Source organism: Microcaecilia unicolor, chromosome 8 (genome assembly GCF_901765095.1).
Source record: "Microcaecilia unicolor chromosome 8, aMicUni1.1, whole genome shotgun sequence".
Lineage (NCBI taxonomy): Eukaryota > Metazoa > Chordata > Amphibia > Gymnophiona > Siphonopidae > Microcaecilia > Microcaecilia unicolor.
The window spans coordinates 102,836,709-102,854,583 of record NC_044038.1 but is presented as its reverse complement, the minus strand read 5'-3'; the positions used below and the strand labels follow the sequence as shown (position 1 = coordinate 102,854,583).

The 17,875-nt window shown below is 45.6% G+C and overlaps 1 protein-coding gene across 2 annotated transcripts in view; it reads left to right on the top strand.

Annotated features, from left to right (window-relative positions):
- The window catches only part of FXYD3 (FXYD domain containing ion transport regulator 3), a 237,527-nt gene that overhangs the window by 156,056 nt on the left and 63,596 nt on the right, over positions 1-17,875 (top strand). For both annotated transcript variants that reach the window (XM_030211789.1, XM_030211790.1), the window contains exon 5: positions 267-341. In XM_030211789.1, the coding sequence (XP_030067649.1) occupies positions 267-341 (75 nt within the window). The remainder of the gene's footprint in view (positions 1-266; positions 342-17,875) is intronic.

The window sequence follows — 17,875 nt, the reverse complement described above, 5'->3', positions numbered from 1 at the left end:
AGATTTCCATCAAATATCTATGATATGGATCTTCCCTAGAGTTTCCCCCCATCGACCACCACCATTTTTAAATATCATGATAGAATAGTTTGTGAGGATAGAAATATGGTTTCAGAAGAGTTTTCCCGGCAAAAATGGCTTAAAGGTATTGCTGTCAGTTTTGGAAGCAAAAATGCACAAATAAAAATCTATATTCTATTAATCCATTGACTTCATTAGTTATTCCAATCTCCTGCTCACTAAAGGTTGCTGTTTCCTCTGTCTAGATTATCATGCTCTGCGAGTTGGAGGGCTGATCTGTGCAGCTATACTTTGTGTCCTGGGGATCATTGTCCTGCTGAGTAAGTAACATGAGAGAGCAAGAGATAACTGACATAAGTTTCAGTCCAGCTGTGGGAGTTATAAGATGAATCTTTGGGCACCTTGTGGGGAATTCAGAACAGGAAAGCTGAGCTGATATGGTTGTCTTGGGATGCAAATGTAACTCTGATAGAAGGCAAGGCTGGTACTCAACATGCTGGGGCCAGGGAAGGAACTTTTGGAAGGGGGTGCCAAAGTCTATCAGCAAACAGTACCTTCTTTAGTTTGGGGCTCCTATTTGCATGGGCACCTAGAGAAACTATCTTTATCTTTATTATTTATTTATTTATAACATTTGTATCCCACATTTTCCCACCTATTTTGATACTTATTTACCACCTATATAGCAGCAAAGTTTGTTCAAAGCATTTTACATTAAAATCACACTCATCAAATAACGAACATCTGAAACACAACAATCCGCACTCCAGTCTTCTCCTAACGTTCCTAAATATATTTAATTTTGTATGTATTAGGATTTGATATACCACTCTTGTTGCAACACACCACCGCACCTCATTCCTTCCTCCTCTCCTGGGCCAGCCAGCCTTGATAGAGGGAGAGTCTTTTGTAAGATTTTACTAATATTTATTCACGGTTTAGAAGAGCTGCTAAACTGATACAAGTCTTGCAACACAATCCCAACTGGGTTAGGAGCATCTCAGCTAAGGAATGTTTGAAAGAGAAACTAGGTCTTTAGGCCTGCCTTAAATTTTGCACAGGAAGTTGCCTAAGCTTCCCCAGGAGCTTTTTCTATAGAAAAGGAGCTGCATACACCAATGCTGCCTTGCACATTATCTGAAGATGTGGCGGGGCATAATCGAACGGCTCAAGTTTTCCTGAGGACGTCCTCGCGAAGGGGCGGGGAAACCTGTATTATCGAAACAAGATGGGCGGCCATCTTTTGTTTCGATAATACGGCTGGGGACGCCGAAATCCCAACATTTATGTCAACCTTAGAGATGATCGTCCTTAGAGATGGTCATCCCCAGTTTTCAACGATAATGGAAATCGAGGACACCCATCTCAGAAACTATGAAATCCAAACCATTTGGTCATGGGAGGAGCCAGCATTTGTAGTGCGCTGGTCCCCTGACATGCCAGGACACCACCGGGCACCCTAGGAGGCACTGCAGTGGACTAACTGATGCACTAACTGAATGGAAAAAGCCCTTCCCTTACCGATTCAGAAAGGAACGGGCATGCGTGAAGGAAATCGCATGCAAATGAGCTGCTCGCTGTTAGCTCATTTGCACATGATTTCCTTCCTAAGGAGGGGAAGCCAGTGCAGAGCAGCCAAGCGTTATGTGTGGCTGCTCTGTGCATGCCAAAGACAGTTCATACACGCAGACAAGCTGCATGTATAATAGCCATCTACAACCTGAAAAAAAACACAAGTCCAGGTGAAGACGTCCAAGTGCTTGTCAGGGACGTCTTTTTTCTCCATTATGGGTCAAGGACGTCAAAGTGTTAGGTGACTTCACTATGCCTCCGTTCCTGCGACGGCAGTTGAGGACATCCAAAATGTGGATGTTTCTGTGAGGAGGATGTTCATGCCTGGATGTTTCTGTGAGAAGGATGTCCATGCCTTTGCTATGTCTCTGACACCCTCTTTATTTATTTGGATTTTGGATCACAAGTAGCAGCAGGATTTGAACCAGGCACTGCTGGATTGCAAGACCAGTGCTTTAAGCACTAGGCCACTCCGCCACTCCACTCCCTTGAAATTTGGCCATCCCTGTGAGGGGGGGGGCAGTTCAGGACGTCCAAAATGTTTGAAAGAACAACGTCCACGCCTTCACATACTGCTGCGATGGACCTGAGTACGACATTTCAGGCTGGCAAAAAAAAATTTTTTAAGTTTTTTTCAGGGTGGGAGGGGGTTAGTCACCACTGGGGGAGTCAGGGGAGGTCATCCCCGATTCCCTCCGGTGGTCATCTGGTCAGTTTGGGCACCTTTTTAAGGCTTGGTCATAACAAAAAATGGACCAAGTCGGCCAAGTGCTCGTCAGGGACGCCCTTCTTTTTTCCATTATTGCTCGAGGACACCCATCTGTTAGGCACGCCTCAGTTCCACCTTCGCTACGCCTCCGATACGCCCCCCGGGAACTTTGGTAGTCCCCGCAACGTGAAGCAGTTGGGGACGCCCAAAATCGGCTTTCGATTATGCCGATTTGGGCGACCCTGAGAGAAGGACGCCCATCTCTCGATATGTGTCGAAAGATGGGCGCCTTTCTCTTTCGAAAATAAGCCTGATAGGCATTTAGGTGAAGGGAGGGTTAGGGAATATCCTTGGAAAGACCTCAGAATATGCGAGGGGACATGGGGGGGGGGGCAGAACTTGGCAAGATAGATGACAGACCATTGTGGAGGACCTGAAGGGTTAAGTACAGAGATTTTCAGCTGATTTTTAAAGGTAACTGGGAGCCAGTGATTCTGTTAAGAGATGCAGTCTTGAATAAGGTTAGTCAGAAACCATTGTAAATTGAGTTCCAGTAATTTAGTCAGTTAAGAATGAGTGTTGGGAATAAAAGCATAAGATCTTTTCCCTAAGAAGGTGTTGAGCTAGATATGCAATTTGAGGGGGAAAAGTCAGCTTGGAGTCAATGTGAATTCCCCCAAATGGCCACAGATTTTTAAAAAGGTAATAGACGTTCCAAGGGTTGACAGAGCAAGGGTTGTTTGTGATTTTCTTTCATGAGAACCAAATGGCCTGGAAGTTTAGGGGAATCAAAATGATTTACTGTTATGACCAACCATTTTGCAGTCCAGGCAGGTATTGAGATGGCCTATATTAGAGGAATCAGTCTATTACTGCCAATATCTGAATGTCGTATAGGAAAAGGTTTGCCCCTTTTCTCTCTGATTAGAGTGACTAGTGGGGACATACAGATTGAATAAGGTAGGGGACAGAATAGAGCTTTGAGGGACACCACAGGTGATTGTTAAGAGTGGAATGAAATAGTATTTCAGGTCAATTAGAATTCTCTGTTAATCAAACCAGACTGCAACCAGATAAAAATTGATCCAGCAACACCAAGAAAGCAGCAGGTTGTGATCAACCAAGTCGAATGCCACACTGAAGTTGAGGCCAAGGGAAGCAAGAATATCCTTCCCTGAATCCATCTCTATCTTCATATCATTTAGTAAATGCTATAAATGAAATATTGGTTCTGTGTCCAGTCTGAAACCCTGACTAATAGGGATGTAGGGCAAGGGTTTCTCCAGAAAGTCAGCTAATTGAGTTGGACTACGTTTTCCACCACCTTTGAGAGGAGAAAGGCAAATTGGAAACTGGTTGATGGTGGGCCACTATTGAATGAGTTGCGATTTGGTTTCTTATCATTTAATAAATGCCATAAATGAAGTATTGGTTCTGTGTCCAGTCTGAAACCCTGACTAATAGGGATGTAGGGCAAGGGTTTCTCCAGAAAGTCAGCTAATTGAGTTGGACTACGTTTTCCACCACCTTTGAGAGGAGAAAGGCAAATTGGAAACTGGTTGATGGTGGGCCACTATTGAATGGGTTGTGATTTGGTTTCTTTAGCAGGAGATGAATCCTAGTTTTCCAATGATCTGGGAAGGGTCTCAGCATTAAGCTCTTGAATTTATATTAGCAGGCCTAGTTGAGAGTTTTTCATTAATCCAGATGGCATGGGCTCAGTCAGAGAAATAGAGGAATTCATTAAAAGTGGTTTAGCAGCATAGCAGCAGCCTTGGGCTCCATTCCTGGGTTCTTTTTCTTTTTCTCAGGTTGTGTGTACTGGTGATGCTGTGAAGGCAGAAAAGCTGATATTTGGGGGCGGGGGGGGGGAGGGGAGGCCAAGCTAGTTAAACACCTGTTTTCAGATGAACTAGGTACCTAAGTTTTCCATTGAAAGATCACTTAAAAGTTATGATTCTAAATTTTAGGTACTTATTTATTTTCTTAATTTTAGGAGTCTAAGGGGTCAGTATTTGGCATACTTTCAGCAGGCAGGAGAGGCTTCTCCCCACTTACAGTATGCTGAGTCAGCTAGCCACTGATATTCAGTGGCACTGACTGGTTATTGGCTCTGACCAATGTGACACTATCTGATTAGTCCTGGGATGGCCCTTGGGCAGAGATTGGGTGAAGCATGCACTTAACTGGTTAGCAACAATATTCAGTTCACTAACTGGTTAGGTAAGTGCAAAATGTTAGGACAGAAAGTGATTTCCTTAGCTTTACCTGTCAATCTAACCAGGCCCTGGTCTGAATACCAACCGGTGACTGCACATACACAGATATTCAGTGCTGGTGCTTGCACATGCCTTGCATTGAATATCGGGGCTTAATTCAGTCCAGGGCTGCCAGCAGCTTAACAACTGCAGACCACCACAGGATGATTTTTGGGCCCTAACAGCTCAATATTCAGAGCTGTTTAACCGGCCAGGATCAGCTGCTGGCCAATTAAATAGCACTTCTGGCTAAGTGCTAATATTCAGCACGAGAGAGCCAGTTATCTCAGCTGAATATTAGTGCTTAGTGGCTAACAGCGTGACTTAGCCAGCAAAGCGTAAATACTCTGTTAAACTGGCCAAGTTGAGTGGTTAAGATAGGCCTGCAGCCTATCTTTAACTGCTGTTAACTTAACCAGCTAGCTATGAATATTCAGTTAGCCAGTTAAGTTGCCACAGCCAAAATTGAAATCGGATATTCAAATTTGGTCATTGAATACAGCCCGGCATTGAATATCTGGGGGCAGCAGCAGCTAACTGCACTGCCTGCCACCAGCTGAATACTTCTCCATTGCAACTAACTTTTAGTCCCCTAAAATTACAATCCTTGTGACACTAGAGGGCCAGTATTTAAGAGTTAGGCTTCTAAATTGGCTTCCTTGAAAATGTATTAGGGTTCAGTTCCTAATTTTATTTATTTTTATATATATGTGGTTATTTCAGCTGAAAACTTAAACATAAGCATAATGACCGCCAGCTAGCTGGCATGGAGTCAACAAGCTCAGATCACAGACCTGGTCGATCTCATAACCAACATAGAGGAGAGACCGCAAGTGACTCAAAACAAGGACAGAAACACCTGACATCAAACCAACTGAACGGGGCAATGATGGGATCCTACCGACCAACTGTAAGACTGCAACCTTACCTGAAAGCCACATTGGAGGAGGAGGCCAGAACAGCTAGGTGAAACTTCCGCCCAGACGAGTACTGGGGATGACACCGGTGGTCTTCGAAGCTAGGAAACCAGGAAGCGAATAACCAGCGCCTCCACGGCAAGGGAGAGATTGCCCCCAACTCCCATGGATAGATTTGACAATCTGCACGAGGAGACCGACCAGCCGGGAAATTACCAAGTGAGGCGATAACCGGTGACCTCGGAACCAGGGAGAGGGGAATTAGCTCCTGCAGAGAGGGTGAGATCCCCCCGAACTGCTGCATACAGTAGCGGTGATCAGGTGAAGGACTTTGGAACCAGGGAGGGTAGAGGAGAATTGGCTCCTGCAGCGAGGGAGAGATCTCTCCAAGCTGCTGCAAACAACTTCGGCGCTCAGACAAAATACCAAACTGAGCCAGTTTCAAGTGCTGAAAGGTTAGTGCTGCAAACTTAGGCGTCTGATTCAGAGGTCACCTCCTGGTGTTAGCTTCTAGGGAGCCGAAGCACAGTGAGGTGAAACTCCTGACTGTTCTCCATGCGACTGCAGCAGGTGGATATTGCTCTGTGTGGGCAATGCTGACCTGCAGGGACAAGCTCTAGGAGACCCACAAAGCGGAAATAGGTGGGTTCACCTAAAACAACACCGTGCACCAAGACACGAAGACTTAGTGCAGATCAGAATTAAAACAAACCAGGGCGAAGACTGGATGGACTGAAGCACAGGGACTGCTTGGCGCCAGGCACACATTGCAGACTTGAAGCAGAAATAGATTGGGGAGATAACCACACAGCCCTGAGCACGTCTTACGGAGGCGAAAAAAAGGTGAAATGATTGCGGAAAAAAGATAAGGAGGTGAGACCGAAACGCATAAACCAAGTGACCCATGCGGCACTATTGCACAGAACACTCGAGGGAGAGACACATCCCAAACCAAGGCAGAAGAATAAAAGTACCCAGCCCACATACACACACAAACACCTCAGAACCCAAACCACACAGTACAATCACACACTTTCTCTCCTGAGCCATAAAAATCCCCAAAATGGCCAACCTAAGGGCATGGATCCTGTACCTCACAATAACAAATTGGGTAATGCAACAACCCCAAACGAATGGAGCAAAATACCAGTTCGCATCACAGGAAGAAGATGCTCAATCCAACAACAGGAAGAACCCAATCACTACCTAAACAACAACACAGACGCCAAACTAAGTACATAAGTAATGCCACACTGGGAAAAGACCAAGGGTCCATCGAGCCCAGCATCCTGTCCACGACAGTGGCCAATCCAGGCCAAGGGCACCTGGCAAGCTTCCCAAATGTACAAAGTGGAGGAGTGGCCTAGTGGTTAGGGTGGTGGACTTTGGTCCTGGGGAACTGAGGAACTGAGTTCGATTCCCGGCACAGGCAGCTCCTTGTGACTCTGGGCAAGTCACTTAACCCTCCATTGCCCCATGTAAGCCGCATTGAGCCTGCCATGAGTGGGAAAGTGCGGGGTACAAATGTAACAAAAAATAAAAATACATGTTATTCCTGGAATTGTGGATTTTTCCCAAGTCCATTTAGTAGTGGTTTATGGACTTGGCCTTTAGGAAACCTTCTAACCCCGTTTTAAACTCTGCTAAGCTAACTGCCTTCACCATGTTCTTCGGGAACGAATTCCAGAGTTTAATTATGTGTTGGGTGAAGAAATATTTTCTCCGATTTGTTTTAAATTTACTACCCTGTAGTTTCATCGCATGCCCCCTAGTCCTAGCATTTTTGGAAAGTGTGAACAGACGCTTCACATCCACCTGTTCCATTCCACTCATTATTTTATATACCTCTATCATGTCTCCCCTCACCGTCTCTTCTCCAAACTGAAAAGACCTAGCCTCCTTAGGGTGTTATTCAAACATGAATAACACCCAGCAAAACCACAACAGCAAAACAGACAGACCACACAGACAACAACAAACTGTAAAAAGCACTAACGTTAAACACGATACATATGTCCCAATACCTATAGCGTATATAAACGCGAGACTAGGAGACTAGATAGAAATGGAACAACTCAGACTATAATTGAAACATGGCTGCACCTCAAAAACAACCCTCCAATACTAGACCTATGCCTACCAGGATACAAAATAATACATATCAACAGAACCAAAAAGAGGGGAGGAGGTGTTGCAATGATATACTAATCCTCCTTCACAGCGGACCCTGTCGCTAAACACACATCCTCAACAATCGAAATCCTGGCATGCAGAATCACTGACAAAACACTAACTGACCAACTATGCATCACGTTATTCTACCGACCCCCAGGAAGCTGGACAAATGCCCAAGATGATTTCACGGACTTTCGTATCAAACATCTGCACCAATCACCCAAACGTCCTACTAATAGGTTACATAAACCTGCGCCTAGAAAAACAAAACAACACAAACACCAGAACACTATTGAACTTCATAAACCAATGGAATTTCACAACAGCACAAGGAGTCTCATCACACACAAAAGGACACCAATTAAACATACTAGCCCATAGATTCTCAACGAATAACAACCATATATTAACAAACCACACATGGGAAGAGGTACCATGGTCAGACCACAGTAAACTCACATTCACACTAAAATGGAAAGAAAATGACAAGAAAAGAGAACCAAGGACCCCACACACAATCATAACCAGAGGGAAAGTGGACAACATCACATTCTGGACAACAACGATAAATAAACTCAATGACGTATCGCTGAGGTTGATCATTTCATGAGAAACTGGGACGAAACAAGAGAAAATACGTTAAGCAAAATAGCGCCACTTAAAACACACAAACAAAATAAAACCCACGTCCCTGGTTTAATGTGTCACAGTGTTCAGGAATAGAGTGATCCGAAGGTCAGCAGTCAGAATTCCCAACGCTTCACCTGCGGCGTCCACCGTTCCCAACATTTGAGTCCCTGGGTTCAGGTGGCCAGCAGGACCTGGAAGTGGGAGGAGAACAGGATTCAGGAGATGACAGAGACGGGCAATAAATCAGCAGAGGTCAGGTCCAGGCACAGAGTCAGGGCAGGCAGCAATCCAGTAGAAGTCAGGTCTAGGCACAGAGTCAAAACCAGGTAAAACAGGAGTAATCCCAACAGGAACGCACCAGATACCAGGAAGAAGTAGCTGAGGCAAAGAGGAGGGAAACTCCTAGTTTTAAAGTGAATGCGTCTGACATCAGAGTGGACACGCCTAAAGTGTAGAGGTGCCCAAAGTGTAGGCATGTCCAAAGTGTAGGCGCATCAAAAATATGGGCGCGTAAAACCAGAACTGAAGAGAGAAGTGTATGCTAGGGAAAATCCTTTGCCTCCACATCTGATGTTCCAGGTACATGATAGTGCCCCCCCTTTCACGGGCCCCTCTCCGGCCCAGCCCAGGCTTAGCAGGGTACTGAGAATGGAAGTCCCGGAGCAAATCGGGGGCATTTACATTGGCAGCTGGTTCCCAGGAATTGTCCTCAGGATCTCTGCTACTTCAAATTCAGGGTCAGGAGCAGAGTCAAGGGTAGCAGGTCTTACAGGTTCAGAATTTCATCTAGAAGGTAGAAAAGGTTTTAAAAGTGATACATGGAATGCATTATGTATCCTGCATCTGGGAGGTAGATGCAAGTGAAAGGTAAGGGTGCTGATCCAAGAATGGACAGTGAAAGGGCCAATTAATTTAGGAGCGAATTTATAGGAGGGAAGCCGAAGGCGAAGGTATTTGGTATTCAACCAAACCTGTTGTCCAGGTTGGATGACGGGAGCTGGTCGTTGGTGTCGATCCGAAAATCTCTTATGACGAGCTGATGCTTGATGAACATGAGTCTGAACTTGCCTCCAGATAATTTTGATATCTTGAATAGTTGGATGGACTGCTGGAAGCTGCATGGTTCCAGAAATTGGCATAGGCATGTGCTGATGGTGCCCATAGACCACATAGAAAGGAGACATTCTAGAAGATTCGTGTAGGCTATTATTATGTGCAAATTCAGCCCAGGGAAGAAGGGCAGACCAATTGTCTTGTTTACTGTTAACATGCATACGCAGGAAACTTTTAAGGGTTTGATTGGTTCGCTCAACGAGTCCATTGGTCTGGGGATGATAAGCAGAAAAGTAATGTGTGGTGATTCCGAAGGTGGAGCAAAGGGACCTCTAGAATCGGGAATAAATGCTTGAGCCAATCTGGTTGCAGAAGGAAGAGAGGACATGGGCACAAAATGAGCCATTTTGGAGAGGCGATCCACCACCACCCAAATCACAGTGTTACCATCGGAAACAGGAAAGTCTGTGATGAAATCCATGGCGATTTCCTGCCAAGGAGCATCAGGAATGGACAAGGGCTGCAGCAGACCCCAAGGTTTAGCCTGAGCACATGTGGGGCAGGTAGTGACGAAATGTTGGCTGTCCTGAATCATCCGTGGCCATCAATAATAGCGTTGAATAAGATGTAGGGTCTTACGGAAACCAGGATGCCCAGCCAACCATGACGAATGCCCCCATTGCATAACAGTGCAGCCTGGCAGGAACTAAAATGAGTCCGGGAGAAATGGGGAGGCTAGCAGAGGGGACGATACATGCAGGATCTAACATAGGCCGGGGTTCCTCAGCATCCTTCTGAGGTTCAAAGGCTCTAGGTAAGGTATCCGTCCGAGTGTTCTTCTCCGCTGACCGGAATGTGAAGCGGAAATTAAAACGGGAGAATAAGGACCAGGGAGCTTGCCTAGGATTTAGGCACTTGGCATCTTGGAGATTTAGCAGACTTATGGTCTGTGATGACTGTAAATGGGTGTTTGGCTCCTTCAAGGAGGTATCGCCATTCCTGCAAGGGGAGTTTTAAGGCTAGAAGCTCCCGATCTCCAATAGTATAATTGCGTTCGGTTGGAGTAAATTTCTTGGAGAAAAAGAAGCACAGATGGAGTTTTCTGGTTGCAGATGCTTGGGACAAAATTGCTCAGGCCCCTAGATATAAACCTTCAAAAGCTAATCAAGAAATGTATTAAGTTATGTCCAATAAAAAAGGTATCATCTTATTTTCTTTTCCATGTTTTATTTTGTTTGATTTCTATTGATTACCAACAAAGAAAAACCCCGCCCATGCCTGTGAAGTAGGCGCTCGAATAAACCCCTTATTCAGGTTTTCTTGGCCTGGGACTCATCCAGAGAGAGAGAGAGTGTAGAGTTGTCCATGCGGAGGCATCTTCCCCGGGAGAAGATCGATGGCACAGTCAAATTCCCTATGAGGTGGAAGTCGATTGGCTTCCTTCTTATCAAAGACATCAACGAAGTCAATGTATTCAGGAGGTAGATGATAGGCCTGGCTGGCGCAGGGGAATGTGGCATGACTGTCCAGAGTAAGCACTGGCTGAACAGAATCCAGTTACGAAAACAGTGATGACCCCCACTTGGTAATGTCACTAGTTCCCCAGTCAATGCTAGGTGAATGCAGACAAAGCCAAGGGAACCCCAGCACAATAGGATGAATGGCCTGAGGCAAGACCAGAAGCTGAATGGACTCGCAGTGTAAGGTTCCCAGTTGGAGGTGAAGAGGAACTGATATCTGTGAACCTCTCCCTGGATTGAGGTGACCTGTAAAGCCGTGTCCAGGGACTGCGTCGGAATATCATACTGGCGCAGAAGCTCAGCACTGATAAAATTACCTGCCGCCCCAGAGTCAATGAGGGCAACAGTCTCAGTCGTAATCCCAGTCCGCCGGAGGGTAACCAGAAAGGTCAGCAATGAGTTGGGGAGGTTAGAAGATTGGCCCAAGAACACCTTCCCCGAAGATCTCAGGCCTAGTCATTTTCCCGACTTCTGAGGACATATGTTGAGGAAATGACCCGTCTGTCCACAGTAGAAACAAAGATTATTAAGCCACCGACGGGTCGTCTCCTCTTCCGATAGGCAATAATGCCCCACCATCATGGGTTCATCAGATTTCTCCAGTGGTGATTCCGGAGTTGGTGAAGGAAGTAGGGGCCGTTGGAAAAGGGGGGGGAGGGCTAGGCGAGGAGGCCGCCTCTGAGTGGCACGCTCTTGTGCTCTTTCTTGGAAACGTACATCGATTCGGATACAAAGAACTATCAGTTCGTCAAGGGTAGTAGGCCTTTCTCGTCCTGCCAGTTCATCCTTTATATGCTGGGCCAATCCCTGCCAAAAGATAATAGTAAGGGCTTCTTGGTTCCAGCGCAATTCAGAGACCAGAGTCCTGAAGCGGATGGCATAAGCTCCCACAGAAAGGTTCCGTGGAGTAGCGTCCAGGTTCATCGAACACCATCCTGAAGCGCTGACGAAAAGCCCCCAGATTCTTAAGGATGGGATCCTGTTGCTTCCACAGGGGAGAGGCCCAGGCCAGGGCTTGCCCAGAAAGGAGAGAAATAATATAGACCACCTTAATTTGATCTGTGGGAAAAAACATGGACTGGAGCTCAAAGTGCACGATACACTGATTAAGAAATCCCTGACAGGCCGCAGGAGAGCCATCAAAACGAGGTGGTTCGGGAACCCAAAGCGGCATACCTGTAGAACTGGAGACAGATGCAGCTGCCTGTGAAAGTACAGCCCGCTGCTGAACTCGGATAGTTGAGAGCTGAGAACAGACATCTTGAAGAACTCCTGACAACTGATGCAGCTGAGACTGTTGTTGCTGCACCATCTGTGCAAGATCAGGAGGGTCAAGTTTATCTGACGAGCTCATGGCCTCAGCTATCTGTCACAGTGTTCAGGAATGGAGTGAGCCCTTGTGCTGATCCGAAGGTCAGCAGTCAGAATTCCCAACACTTCACCCGCGCCGTTCCCCAGCGGTAGAGTCCCTGGGTTCAGGTGGCCAGCAGGACTTGGAAGTGGGAGGAGAACAGGACTCAGGAGATTACTGAGATGAGCAACAAATCAGCAGAGGTCAGGTCCAGGCACAGAGTCAGGGCAGGCAGTAAACCAGCCGAGGTCAGGTCCAGGCACAGAGTCAAAACCAGGTAAAACAGGAGTAATCACAACAGGAACGAACCAGATACCAGGAAGAAGTAGCTGAGGCAAAGAGAGGAGGGAAACTCCTAGTTTTAAAGTGAAGGCATCTGACGTCAGAGTAGGCACATCCAAAGTGTAGACGTGTCAAAAATATGGGAGCGTAACAGCGGAACTGAAGAGAGAAGTGTATGCTACGGGAAATCCGCTGCCTCCATGTCTGATGTTCCAGGTACATGACAACATGAAGAAGCTATGCAGGAAACTAGAAAGAGCATGGACCAAAAGCAAAACAGACACAAACAAAAACATAAGAACATATAAAAACAGCATAAAGGTGAATAAAAAATGAAAGAATAAAAAAAAAAAAAAAGAAGAAGAATATGAGTTCAAAATGGCTGCCGATTAAGACAGACGCGTTTGAGTGCTCCTCTGCGTTTGCCTAAAAAAAATTTTCCCTTACCATGCCGAAGAGGAGAGGAAGAGCTGCCGCGGCTGCTGCCTCCCAGCAGCAGAGAACTCTAACCTCTACGGGTTTAATTACACAATATATGCAGAGGGCAGCAAGCTCGACGATTCCGTCGGAGGGAGGCCTGCAAACTCAACCCGCGACTGGAGATAGCGGAAGGAGTAATGGGCTGGAAACTACCTTGAGTCCCGACGGTAGAGAACCACCTCCCCAGCCGGTGTTTAGCAGCTCGCCGATGTCGGCCCCATTGGACCCGAATTCCGAAGTGGTAACGGGATCCTTAGGATGGGAGGCTATTCCACCTAAATCGGATGTATTTGCTGCACACACCACATTGAGATCTACTGAGGAGGGACGGGGAGTAATTGAGACGGAACTTCAACAAAAGGGTGAGCCTGCAGATACTTTATTTACTTTTTTCAAAGAAAACCTGTGGATCTTACCTTGGACAGTCTTTGGATGTTAATAGCAGAGTTGGGTAAGGCGATATGCCCCCAAATAAAGCAAATGAAGGAAGATATAATTGTGGTTGAAGGGAAAGTGAGAGAAATGGACACTGAAATAAAATCATTGGAAACACGGGTAAATAAGGTGGAAAGGAACTTCAACAGACACAACTAGTACAAACCACGATGGTTAAGGATTTAGTGAACCTGAGGAGGAAGTCAGAGTTTATGGAAAATGCTTTACGTGGCAATAATTTGCGCCTTATAAATTTTCCTTTTCATCCTATGATTTCCCCAAGGGAAATGCTGAAGATTTATTATAAAGAAATTTTTGAAATAACTGAAGATTGTATTCCACCAATGTCACAGGCCTTTTACATTCCCTTAAAGATGGAGAAAAACCCTCAAGTTCAAGTGTGTAATCAGGCGCGTGATCTGTCAGCCATTTTGGAAACATCCGATTCGGAACAAGTCGTACCATCCACTTTATTAGTAACGTTTGCGTTACTCACAGACAAGGTCTGGACATTGAAAAAAATTTTTCAAGTAAGAGGAAAACTATTTAAAGGTCTTCTAGTACGAATATTTCCAGACCTGGCAAGTGAGACACAAAATCGTAGACAGAAATTTCTACAACTGAAACAGGAAACTTTGCAACTTGGAGCAACTTTTTATTTAAAGTATCCCTGCAAGTGCTTGGTCTTGTATCAAACTGAAAAATATGTTTATTTTGAACCTTCTCAATTATCCTCATTTATTACATCAAAAAAGGTTTCTCAAGAAGTTGTTGTAACTAGCTTGTAAACGCTTCTGACTTGATCTAAGTTTGTTATAATATTTTCCTTTTTGTTCTCCCTAGTTGGGTTATTGAACTCCAGAATTTGTGGACTTTTATGATGTTAATGAGGAATTTATACCTATAAGTGAAAAATTTTTTTCTTTTTCTTCTTTTTTTTCCTTGTGATAACATAACCATTTGCATTATTTTTCTGCTAAGTGTTGAAACTTGTAAAGTATATATAAATGATAAATAAATAAATTTTAAAAAAAACAGCATAAAGAAAGTGAAAGCAGAATACTAAAGTACATATACGAACTTTGACCAAAACAATACGAAAAAAATATTTGAACTCATGAACAAACTACTGGAAACCCAGAACGTAATGGCAACAAATTAAACACCACCAACTGCAAATGAGCTTGCACAATACTTCAAAAGCAAAATAGCAAACACAAGATTGAACCTTGCAAAACCACAACTAATCATCACAGACTACCTAGTAGACTGCGAAACAAACAACAATGAAATCGTGGCAGACAGAATATGGACCACTTTCAAACCACCCCAACCAGACACAGTAAAGGCACTACTGACAAGATACGCAAATGCATGCTGCCTACTAGACAAATGCCCCAACTGTACGATGAAAGCCCCACACATCACATACATATTTGAAAGAGGTCAATTCCCAATAGACAAAGGGGACATAGTACTCACACCTATCCCCCAAACCACTGACCAAAACGATGGAAGGCCTAGTAACACAACAACTAATGGAATACCTGACAAAATTCTCAATTCTTCATACCTCTCAATCAGGGTTCAGGCCACAACACAGCACTGAGACAATCATAACCACCATGATAACGAAATTCAGAAGCTTAATATACCGAGGACAAAACGTACTACTACTGCAATTCAACATGTCAAGTGTGTTCGACTTAGTAGTCCATAACACACTAATGACTGTTTCACAATATTGGGATGCAAACATACCAGGCTATAATCTATTTAGGAAGGATGGAGATGGTCATAAAAGTGGAGGAGTAGCTCTGTATGTGAGAAATGAAATCGCAGCGACTGAAATTACAGGGACCTGGGGAAAGGAAGAAGCGATATGGATCACCTTAAAAAGAGATGATAGAACCTCTGTCCACATGGGTGTTGTCTAAAGACCTCCGACACAATTGGAGAAACTAGATAAAGATCTAATCGCAGATATTCAAAAGTTGGGAAAGAAGAGAGAGGTGCTGTTGCTGGGAGATTTCAATCTGCCGGATGTAGATTGGAAGGTTCCATCTGCGGAATCGGAAAGAAGTAGAGAGATCGAGGATGCTTACCAAAGTGCTCTGCTCAGACAAATGGTGATGGAACCCACGAGGGAGGGAGCGACGCTGGATCTGGTGCTCACAAATGGGGATAGTGTGTCGAATGTCCGAGTGGGTGCCCACCTGGGCAGCAGTTACAATCAAACATTTTGGTTTGATATGACAGCTGAAGTGAAGGGCGGCACTGAAAACTCAAAGTCCTGGATTTCAAGTATTCTGACTTTAGTAAAATGGGGGAATACCTGAGGAAGGAGCTGATGGGCTGGGAGGACAAACGAGAAGTAGAAGGACAATGGTCCAGGCTGAAAGAAGCTATAAATATGGCCACAAACCTTAATGTAAGGAAAGTAAATAAAAGCAAGAGAAAAAGGAAACCGATATGGCTCTCCAAGCAAGTGGCTGAGAAAATAAAGGCTAAAGAGTTGACGTTCCTGAAATACAGAAAAACTCAAAAAGAGGAATACGGAGAGGAATACCGGATGAAACTGAAAGAAGCCAAGAGAGAAATACGTCTAGCAAAAGCGGAAGAACAAATGACTAGAAACGTAAGGAGGGGTGACAAAAATTTCTTCAGGTATATTAGTGAAAGGAGGAAGACTAAAAAGGGAATTGTGAGACTGAAAGATGCTGCGAACCGCTATGTACCGTATTTTTCAGACTATAAGACGCACCGGACCATAAGACGCACCTAGGTTTTAGAGGAGGGAAATAGGAAAAAAAAAATTTTCCTCTTTCCCTCCTCTAAAACCTAGGTGCTCTGCTCCGGTGCGTCTTGTCCGGGTTTTGGACCTCCGTTCCAGTACTTACATGATTCCATGTGCCCTGGTGGTCTAGTGACGTCGGGGCAGGAAAGAGCCCCCTCTTTCCTGCCCATCGCGCTGCTCTCCGTGCTCCTCAATGCTTTCTGACGGTCTCGGCGAGATCTCGGCGGCCATTTTGAATATCGCCGAGACCGTCAGAAAGCATTGAGGAGCACGGAGAGCAGCGCGATGGGCAGGAAAGAGGGGGCTCTTTCCTGCCCCGACGTCACTAGACCACCAGGGCACATGGAATCATGTAAGTACTGGAACGGAGGTCCGAAAACGCTACCTTCGGACTATAAGACGCACCCCCCATTTTCCTCCCAAATTTTGGGGGAAAAAAGTGCGTCTTATAGTCCGAAAAATACGGTAGATAATGAAGAAGAAAAAGCAAATTTGCTAAATAGATACTTTTGTTCTGTTTTCACAGAAGAAAATCCTGGAGAAGGATCGCGATTGATTGGCAAACGTACATATGAGAATGGAGTGGATATAGCAGGTGTATGAACAACTTGAAAATCTAAAGGTGGACAAAGCCGTGGGGCCGGACAGGATCCACCCCAGGATATTGAGAGAACTCAGAGAGGTTCTGGCTGATCCTCTTAAAGATTTGTTGGAGACGGGAGAGGTTCCGTGGGATTGGAGAACAGCGGACGTGGTCCCTCTTCACAAAAGTGGTGATAGAGAAGAAGCTGGAAACTACAGGCTGGTAAGCCTCACTTCGGTTATTGGAAAAGTAATGGAAGCAATGCTGAAGGAAAGGATAGTGAATTTCCTAGAAGCCAATAAGTTGCAAGATCCGAGACAACATGGTTTTACCAAAGGTAAATTGTACCAAACGAATCTCATTGAATTCTTTGACTGGGTGACCGGAGAATTGAATCAGGGATGTGCTATAGATGTCCTATTTCTGTTATAGGTGAGCCCTTATGTTCCCTGAGGCCCCGCAAGACCTCAGAGGACAGCCGCGCACCCCGAATCTTCACCCGCGGCAACCGCCGTTCACCAAGGGTTGAGCCCCCAGCTGCAGGCGGCCAGCAGGACTGCTGGAACTGCAGGGTGACGGCCGGCCTGGCTGGTAGTCAGCAACTCAGTCTCTGAAGGGCAGCTAGCAAGGACGGCTAGCACTGAAGAGGAACACAGTCTCTGAAAAAAGCTAGCAAGGACGGCTAGCACTGAAGATGGACCCAGTCTCTGAAGGTGGCTAGCAAGGACGGCTAGTACTGAAGATGGACCCAGTCTCTGGAGGTGGCTAGCAAGGACGGCTAGCACTGAAGATGGACCCAGTCTCTGGAGGTGGCTAGCAAGGACGGCTAGCCCTGAAGATGGACCCAGTCTCTGGAGGTGGATAGCAAGGACGGCTAGCACTGAAGATGGACCCAGTCTCTGGAGGTGGCTAGCAAGGACGGCTAGCGCTGCAAAGGAACACAGTCTCTAAAGAGCAACACTCCGAGATCCACTGTGTCGGCTTCTGACATCTGAAACGGAAGCACTGGACCCTTCCCGTTCCGTTTTTTAAATTTCCCGCCAGTCCGTCCCCTCCCTGGAAGAGGAGCCAATCCCCCCAGTCCTGGCAGGC